The sequence below is a fragment of the Hypomesus nipponensis genome, chromosome 10, assembly GCF_054491055.1.
Source record: "Hypomesus nipponensis isolate SF chromosome 10, ASM5449105v1, whole genome shotgun sequence".
NCBI classification, from domain to species: Eukaryota; Metazoa; Chordata; class Actinopteri; order Osmeriformes; family Osmeridae; genus Hypomesus; species Hypomesus nipponensis.
The window spans coordinates 11,834,922-11,845,047 of NC_140370.1; the positions used below are offsets into that span (position 1 = coordinate 11,834,922).

The 10,126-nt window shown below is 40.9% G+C and overlaps 1 protein-coding gene across 3 annotated transcripts; it reads left to right on the top strand.

The window, feature by feature from the left end:
* Window positions 1–6,560: 6,560 nt before the first annotated feature.
* LOC146271737 (neurturin-like) lies at window positions 6,561–7,895 on the top strand. Of its 3 annotated transcripts, none has more exons than XM_084708417.1 (3): window positions 6,564–6,903; window positions 7,417–7,487; window positions 7,533–7,895. In XM_084708417.1, exons 1-3 carry the CDS (start codon window positions 6,585–6,587, stop codon window positions 7,893–7,895), a joined length of 753 nt encoding a protein of 250 aa, XP_084564543.1. In that variant the 5' UTR covers window positions 6,564–6,584. The 3 variants fall into 3 exon arrangements, with proteins under 3 accessions (XP_084564542.1, XP_084564543.1, XP_084564540.1); XM_084708414.1 differs by having other exon boundaries at window positions 6,585–6,693; window positions 6,796–6,903; window positions 7,417–7,895; XM_084708416.1 differs by having other exon boundaries at window positions 6,561–6,903; window positions 7,417–7,895.
* The last annotated feature ends 2,231 nt before the right edge of the window (window positions 7,896–10,126 follow it).

Here is a 10,126-nt window from a genome sequence, read left to right on the forward strand (position 1 = left end):
AACAGGCCTGCCACCTGCTCGTCATTTACCTCTCATGAGACTTTAGGAGTTAAAAAGTAGCTTGTATTGGAGCGAGAGGTACATTTGAAATCTCAATCTGTTTTCATCCCTGGCCAGCTTCAAGGAGAATTATTGACAATTCGCTTTTATATTGCATTGTAAAATCTAACTATTGATCTAGTTGTCGATAAAAATAGTAGCTCACGTGAGTTAGGATCTATTTATCATTGCTTTAAATAATTTATTATGGATTCAGATAGTAACTTAAAACTCAGCACCTGTTTGATTTAGGATAGTGACACCTACAAATGTGATCAAATTCACCTCACATACTTCCGTCTCCTTTTCAACTCTTCGGGGGTGACTATGGATGACATCTCTTCTTGGATGTTTCGGATAGCAGCCATGTCAACGCCAGAAGGGGACATGTAAGCTTGCTCGGGCCAAAGCATCCTCTATCACTGGTGGAGCTTGAGGCAGGAAGATTATCACTTCTAAAGTAATCTGTTTCAGACTGAGGCCCAGCTATGAAGGAGGAAAAAGGGGAGGAGGAGGAGGAGGGGCACCGGTTGGTGGCTGAATCATGCTCTAGAACTATTCTACCTCTCCCATCTAAGTAACCCCTGCCTGTACCCCAGCCTATCTCCAGCGTAGTGGTGAACCATGCTGCTCTGCTCCTGACACCGGATTATACAGACCAGAGGTAAACAGACAGGGATCTGAGTGGACAGGGCTTCTTCATGGATGTCATAGTATCACTGTGAGTTGCGTGTCTCTATATTAGTTGTGTGCAAGCTTCTATAAACAGTATATACATTGAAAGTTATCCTAAATCCGAATGTTGTCTGTTATCTATAATTTTCAATGTGCAACATTGTTTTTGTGTGTCAAAATAATGTAGAGGGAATAATCCAAGGTTAGACTGAATAATACTGTGTATGTATGGCTGAATCAAGATATGATACCTTCTTGCTTCTTACAGTGTGTATTTGTTTCAGATGCAGTGGGTGATAGCTTTTGTTTGAACAGTGACAACAGTCTACATTTTTTCATGGAACCGTATGAATAGTGAGAGCTTTATAAAGTGACACATGCCATATTTGTATCCCCGAACTCACTTCTGCTGCTCATCCTCCGGATGGAGATCACACGAAGCTATGAACCACCTGGAGAAACGTGAAGTTTGACCGTTGCAACATCATGGACACTTAGTGACCACAGTGAATGGATGAGAAAACCAAGAGTGGACCCAAGTGAACCCACGCTCACTGTAAGAGAGTGGTCCGAGGCACGAGGAGCCAGAGTCTCTGTGAGAAGAGGACCTCCTAGGCTTCTGCTGTGGTGGTGGTGGTGATGGATTCAGCCGGCGCTTTCCAAGTCGAGGTCAGCTGAAGACGACGCCACAGAGCTAAATCTGGATTAGTCGTCCCCACGGTAAGGACACATCTTCTTTTGTTAGTTTAATCTGAGGCTTTACAGGTAGGTGGTAGGTGTGTTGGCTCACCAAGCACCAAACGTTCCAGCAAAGACCAGATTCTTGATATCAACAATTGCTTTTCGTCTCAGGAGTTGTGTATGGTAGCGTACACGCCCAGTCTGTCTTGTAACACTGGATGGAACAATGGTGGTTCGTTTCCCCTCTCTCCTTAGATACACTTTTTAAACTTGTCAACTGAGAGACAGAGCAGACTACTAACAGTTGATACACAAGAGAAAAACGTCCTGCATTAATGCATTAAGCAGCATCCTGGTCCAAATGTCAAATCAATAAAACCTTTGTAGCCGGCTTAATATGTTTTTACAATGAGCCATCTCTCACTAAAGCCATCCAGACCTGGCTCCAGTCTGACCTGAAGAGAGCTTTGAAATCAAGTGAAATGCTTGTCAATTCTCACTGCTAAGATCTATGCACATGTATACGTGTAAGTGTACATATACATAACCACTGCACTGATACTCTGAATTTCATTTAGTTCAAACATCAACATATTGCAGATTTTTGTACCTGCATGAACATCAGCCAGGGCCATCAGGATAGCATGACACAAACACATCACAATGATTCTCAGTCCAAGCTGTCATTAATCCTATTTCACAATTAAGATCGACGGCGATGGACTTGATATGGGAATCTGGGCCATACTAACAGCCCGTTAAATCAACTACTTTGACAAATTGGTCTTCCAGTCCAGTCCTTAATCTTTCCCCTTAATTCTTATGTGTCTTCTCATGTACCGCCCAGAGGTTTCCCTGCCTTAGGCGTCATCCCCCAAAGGGGTTTCGTGAGGGAGGTGTTGTGAAGAGAGAGGACAAGAGACAATCCAGTAAAGAGCCATGATTCTACCTGTACCTGTAGGAGGTTGTTCCTCCTGGTGTTTCCCTTCTTCTGCACACGCTCACACGTCACTGTCCCCATCTTGACTGTTCAAACCACTGAGCTGGGCCACACATCTTAGGTGCATCATCGTCCTGCTCAGGTCACCTAAGATTAATCTGCCTTGACCCCTGCTAGGTGATACCAGGGATTCCCTTCACGGAGACTACTTCTTCCATCTCACATGCCGCTACACTGGGAAAACCAATCATATCAACAACACTGGTTGAAGAAACTTCGTGTAGTTGACTTTCTTAGTTGAAGTCCTAGTAAAGACTTCCTCAGTAGTAGGCTTCTTACCTTGCACTGCATAAGAGATTAACAAGTCAGTTATTGAGCAATTATCAAATGCTTGTCAATATCTGACAAGGGACAGTGGGTGTTATGTTGATTTGCATTTTATGCAGTTGACATCATGGTGACGTCTGAAAACTGAAGGGTCTTTATTGTAGATCAGAGAAGAATGTTCCGGATACCGTCCTCATCTTGTCTTGAAATCCTAAAAAGGAACATTCATCCCTTTATTGAAGGAGGTGCCTTCTTGTGCAGTACAAACACTGACTGACTCGTTTGGGTATTTCATACCCAACGTCACAAACCGTTTGATCCTTACATGACGAGGAAACACTTGACATGTACCACATAAACGCTTTATTGGCTATATACTTTTACTTCCTCATATTTGCTCCAATACTTACACTACCTTATAGTTGCTACTTGTATGTGATTATGCACAAGTGTTAAGGTAAATAAAGTCATAGCTAAAGACGAGAGCTGTTTTGGTGAAATTTTTACAGCGTGAGCAGTGTCTCCTATTAAATCAGCTTTTTCTTTGTGGCAGAGAAAAAACATTGCTGGTTTCAATTATCCAGCATAGTTAAGCGACAGCACGCCGTCTCGTCTCTGGAGAAAATTTCTTACTTTCTCTTTTCTCCCACAGCATGTTTTGAGGTTGATCTGTCCTTCTCTGAGGCTATAGATTGGATGTTGATCTTAAGTTGACATCCACTGGGATCTGTGAATCATTTTATGGGATTGCTTGCAAAACCTAAGGCTATACTAATACAATTAATGTAGAATGATTTGCCAGTGGCACAGTCAACACAGCTAACAGGCCTAGGCAGGCAAAACTGAAGCTGGGTGAATAAAAGTCAGTGTTCTTCAGACTTGACCCATCCATTGAGATCATAGAATTTTCCTCCCGTATACCCCTAACCTACCTGCCAACTAACCAAGGCTTCACCACTGGTCTACTTAAGACCCAGAGTTGAGGGGCGGTGGGCTTAGAGCTTTCAGACATGTCCCCTCTCCCCCTTGACGGCCTAACTCAAAACAGAAAAGTGTCTAGAAGATTACCCCCCACACACGGCGAGGCCTCCACCCTCAGCCTGCCAATCTCAGGTGTTAACCCACGTGACAACAGATAAACCGGCAGGCATTAGTCCCTAATCCAGCGCTGATCTTTGGAGTGTGTCCCTATTACGTTCTCTATCTGTCCTCGTGCCTTCCTGATGCTTGCTGAGAGAGAAAGAGGAGAAGGCCTGTCTATATTTGCTCAGACAAGGAAATACAAACAGTAGGTGTCCTACAGTACATTGTGTATGATGTGTTGAAATTATTATTTTTTGGAAGCAATTATCCATTGGGTTGCACAACAGGGTGAGAGGTCAACTGGGAGGAGTTTAGTGTCATTGGCTGTGTATGAAAAAGAGCGTGTGCATCCGTGTGTGTGACTGCGTGTGTTTGTTTCTGTGTTTGTGTAAATGAGTGTGTGTGCATGTGCACGTCTGTGGTCCATATTAACCATATGATGCCAGATACCGCTACATGTGACCAGAGTTCATGTCTTTGTTGGTCTAGACTAGAGGAACTAGTTATCAATAAGCACTGTCAGATCATGGAACAAACAAGGAACATCTCACGTTATGTGAGGAAAGCACAACTCTAACATAGTAACATTTTCTTCTTGCATTTGAATGGCAGTAACATAGTGCTGTATATTGTAATCAAACACAGAACGGATGCTGCCATTTTGCATTTGAGAATGTGTGTGTGTTCTAGAATGTCTGCTAATGCACTAACGCATGTGAGAGATGGGGATGGGGATGTTCCGGGGAATGTGTCATAGAGAATAATAGACATGAATGTTACAAGTAATCAGTTGGAGGACAGCATCTGTTTCACTGGCACAAAGGACTTTTTCATTCATAATCATGACACACTGTACATCCGTACAGGACAATAATTCTCTGCTCAGTGCCACCCCATGTCTCAACCCTATTCACAAAACTGTCACCACAGTCTTGGTTTTGTGTCATTTTTCAATGACACACTGTTCAGAAGTCCTTTCTAAAATGTGAGGGTGAACAACAGAAATACACTGTCATCCAATCACAGCAAGCCAACAGTTACGACTGCTGATGATGATCCAATTATTGCCAGACATGCATTTTGGTCTGTCATTAATACAAGGTTTCTCAAGGTTTCTTTAAAACTGTGGGCTTGTTTTTTCACACTTATGACATTACTAAAATTGTCTCAAGAAAGGAAATATATGCTTGTTTGGTTGAATACAGGGAATTAGATACTCTAACACTGGAGCATAAGGAGAATGTTTTCTATAATAATTAGTCATGCTTTATATGCTGTAGGCTGTAGTTTAGCATACAGTCCATTCTACTTGGAACTGTCTGGAAGCTTTAATAATTGCAGCACTTACTAATACACTTCTTCTGAGTCAAGCCTGTCCATCAGGGATCTTTAAAATGCATATATACACATCAACTGGTGGCATGCTCCAGGACATTCCGGTCCTACGAAGTAACTATGACATTGAGGCTGTGTCCTTACATTTGGCTTATGCTGGAAATAGAACGAGAAAACAATGATATCACCATTTGCTGCAGCTATCATAGCTAGTGCAGTCAGTTTAGAATTAACAGACATTTGTCATGTCTGAAGAACAAGCAAATAGAGATCTTAAATACAGGATTACACCAGTTGGTGCTGACCCAAAACATACAAATGAGTGTGCTTCTATCTTGACATACCATCATTTTGAGAAGTTAATTTTAATAGTCAAGATGCTCTCTCAAGAGAATGAAGTGAGAGTTTCCAACTCTGAAGAAGAGAATGTTTATATTTAGCCTGCATTTTAGTATGTTTTGACTCGATAATAAAAACCATTTCTCTTTTTGGCAGCCAAACTTTGTGAAGCCACAGACTGTTTGATATATCATACTGGATTAGAATGATGATGTGCAAGTCTTAAATACAATCCACTCCTGTTATGTGGAGAGATTTTAGAAGTCATCTACAAATACGGTTCACTTGACATTGTTCTCTGAATGTAATCACGTAAGCACACATGAGTCCTGACTGGATACTGTATCTAGTCTGGCAAAACACTTTGGACGACTGCATGGTCTGGATTTGCTCTTAGCTTCTGCCACTTTGCCATTTCCTGATCTGGGGAATGTCTGACTTGCCTGGGTAAAAATAATGCAATTAAAAATACTAAATAACAAACTTGTGAAACCTCTTTAAATGCTTTCATTTGAAGAAAAAGACAGACAAATGTGATGCAACTCTTTTGAATGGACAGAAACATGTACTTTGCATAGTTCCTTGGATGGCTGAGATGAAGAAAGGGGGGGGGGGGGCGACATACAGCACATGTTAGAAGCCCTGCGGGTATGCATATGGCAAAAATACATGTTTTTTCCCAGACTTATGACTCATTGCACCCACCACATTCCTACTTGTCAACAAGCGATGTATGGTTTGCAGATCAGAAGCCTACTGCTACTTATTTGAAAGACAGAATCAATATGACAGCTGTTCTCATGCCATGTTGCTTCACTTAAGAGGAGAGTTATCTGAAACTCTCAATGGGAGGTTGAGAGATTCGTCGAAAAGAGTTCAGAGGGATGTACAGATGAAGAGGGTAACAAGTATGAGGTTGTATTGTCTTAAACAAGGATGAGAGGGAGATGACATGAGTGAATCCTTCTAGATGAATCACTTCATACCCAAAAAAGCCCTCACTCAAAATGGAGAATACAGTTTATAATAGTATAATATTTAATAGTTCATTTTATTATCTAGGGTTGATGGTTATTATTACAGATGTTGCTTTGCGCTGACGTGTCTAACCAGCTCATTTTGTTTCTCTTTCTGGCAGAGTTTCAATGCTCCTCCACGTTCTAAGATGAAGTTATGGAAAGGTGCTGCTTTTGCCTTCATGCTCTGTGGTGCAGCCCTGTCCATCTTCCTAACTAGAACTATGCCTTCCTCTGGACAATTTGAACCCAGGATAGAATACCCCCTGTCACCCTCGTCGTCATCTTCAATGTCATTATCAAAATCACCACTGCCAACAATGGCGATTCCATTATCATCACCTCTGTCGTCATCATCATCATCTTCATCATTATCAGCATCAGAATCAGCATTATCATCATCCACGATGGGTGGTCTTCACAGAGCAGCCAGAGCGACAGATAGCATCAGCTCGCTCCTCTCAGAATGTAAGATCAACTGTTTTTGTCTATCTTAGCAACCTGGTGTCCTCAGACGAGGTGATGTGTGAAAGGGTTGTCAGGACACTGACAGCAGGCTTAGGGCCTCCGCCTGCAGTCATAGTTTGTTTATACAACTTCCCTTTTTATGTTTAACACTAACCTACAGTCACTGAACACCTCATGGTTCATGGGCCTGCCAAGTAGAAAGGTAGAAAAACAAAGAAATTGTGTTATTGAAAGTGAACTATACTTGGTAACCACAGGTTCAGAGACGTCTGGCTAGAATTATTCACAATTCCTATATTAACATCATTGGCAAGAAAAGCCAACCAAGTGAATGCTACATTGAACTATGTGACATCATGGTTTGCTTGCACATGTCAATGACAGGGTTCTGTGGTTTCCCTTAGAAATCAACCAGGTTGTCAGTTAAAGCCACAAACCTTAAGTAAGACTTGCCATGTAAAATCAGGTGATAATTGAACATGACTGACTGGTTTCCTCTCTCCTCCCCACTAGTCTCCAAGCTGCTGCAGAGCTTCACAGAGGGGGAGATGCAGCAGGTGATAGGGACCCTGGTGGACAGGAAGGTCCGCCAGGACAGCCAGGAGGACAGCCAAGAGGACAGCCAAGAGGACAGCCAGGATGACAGTCAGGAGGACAGTCAGGCAAGAAGGACTAAGAGGGCTAAGAGGAGGCTAAAGCCCTGCTCCCTGCATGAGCTGGAGCTGACTGTCAGTGAGCTAGGCCTGGGCTATCACAGTGATGAGACTCTGCTGTTCCGGTACTGCAGCGGCAAGTGTACAGCACGTAGGCGCAACTACGACATCACTTTGGAACACGTGAGGAGGACTGGGCTCATCAAAAAGAGAGACAAGGTCCAATACAATCCTTGCTGTCGGCCTGTCACATATGAGAAGGATATCTCTTTCCTGGACAACAGCAGTAGATATCACACAATTCAGGAAGTGTCAGCACAGGAGTGTGGTTGTGTATGACCTCCTGGTTGATCTATGATGTAGTACGCTGCTTGATAGTGTAGAAGATGAAAATTAAGACTATCCTAAATAGACCAACCTTCTTCACTGATATGTGATACTGGATTGTGTGAAAGAAGAGGCTTTGTGTCCATGGTAGAACTGTTGCTCTTGGTACTACAGACTTGGTGTCCCCAGATACTGCCATATGGAACAGTTTCATACCCAAACACCAGGACACTTAAAATACGCAGTTAGGGTTTAACACGATGGGGTTTTACGATGAGATGTAAATTGGTAAGATTTAAGAGAAAGTTTCTCTTCAGATTTTGAGTAACACTGTAATTAGTTGAGAAATATGCCATTGTTAAATGTTGGAAATGTTACTTTAATATTTTCTTTGTATTTGAATGTCAATATTTAAGCAACAAAGAATTTATACTGAAATAATTACAGTGTTACTATGTAGGTATAACAGTAAAAGTATTTAGCAATTGATCAACTCCAACAAATCTCCCTCACAAGGGTATATCCATCAACAGAAAGAAAAAAAAACGAAAGTTTAAAATTCTCTTGTACAATCTTATATAAATAGCTATTCATAGGAACTATTCATCAAAGTCATGTTTAGTTAAACACAATTCCCATTTTTCTATTTCCATTGAAGCCTTGCATCAACTGAGACCTTGTTAAAAAAGACTAACCCATAATTCCATAATATATCATATAATCTTAAAGCATTGCCAAAACGAGGGTTAGGGTAGACATTGTGGTTGAGGGTTTGAGCTTTAGCATACCTGATAGCTTTACACTTGGCTGTCTCCTAAAAATAATACCTGATGGATGCTGAAAATGTACCAAAAAGAGCACTCAAATGATCACGAATTGTGAAACAAAACTACTATGGCGTTATGAAAAGAGAAGATATTGAACATCTGGGAAAAAATGTTTTTGAATTTGTGGTAAATATTTGGGGACATTCTTTTAATCAGTATGTTGCCGGATGGTCTCTGTAAATACGGTTGTTTTTTATGTCTGGGCAGGAAGGGCAAGTTCAAGAGTGTGGATGCAGTGCATCTTTATTGTGTAAAGATATGTATATTTATTGGAAGGCAAATTCAGGTTTGGATATTTATGAAATGCAGAGGCCAGCTTTTACACTGAGCAATTGTGCCAAAAGGGTTTTAACGTGACGCACTATTCATTAACTGTTGAATAAATATCCACCCTTTTTTGGGTTGTCACCAGCTCTGTACATTTCCATCTTTCTAACAATCTCATTATCAGAGATGGTAAAAGTACACACATCTTTCTCTCAATTAAAAGTACAGATACTCATGTTAATAAAAAAACATTGTAAAAGTTGAAGTTCTGACTACACTTTTTCACTGAAGTTAAAGAAGTATGGGCTCTGACATATACTTAAATAAAACGTACCCATTACTACTATAGTATACACTAAAACAGGTGGTAGTAAAACAGGTATAGCCTATAGGCTATACCTGTTTTACTACCACCTGTTTTAGTGTTTTAGTAAAAGGTTGTCTGAAAAGTACTGATACCAGAAAAATCTACTTAAGTAGGCCTACAGTAACGAAGGATTTGTTCCTTTTTACTTCTCATCTCTGCAACAGTGTAACAACAGTTTAATCAGTGTAATGATAGTGTTATAAGTGTAACAACAGTGAAATACCACCATAATAAACGTGTAATAAGTGTACAGTGCAAAAAGTTTATAAAAAATAACAACATACCAGTGTAAGAAAAGTGTAATGACAACATAACAGTCACGTTTAAGTCAAGAAGTGGGTTCTGACTAATGGCCTACTTCAGCAAAAACAGGGCTCTCAAGTCTCATGCATTGAGACTCACGCATTTCAACCATTTGTTACGCTCTCACGCAAAGCCTTATATTTCTGAAAAGTAAGGGATAACGTGTTCCGCATACAATTAATGGACGAGGCGCAGGGAGGGAATTTTTCGGAGTTATACAGTTAAATGCCACCTACTAGCCAATCAGAAACATATAGGCTACAGTTAGGGCAGAGTAAGTTCATTGTTAGAAAATATGTGATTCTCAGTTCAATTTACTTCCTTTCCTTGTATGATCCATATTTAAGATCAATTAGCAAAGGTCAGTCTTAAATACTTATTCTACCTCTGCATGTGGTAGCAAAGTTCGTTTGGTTGCTCCCCTTCTCATAAATGTGCTTTCATTGTGGTAGAGTGAGGTAATTACTGTTTGCCTACGT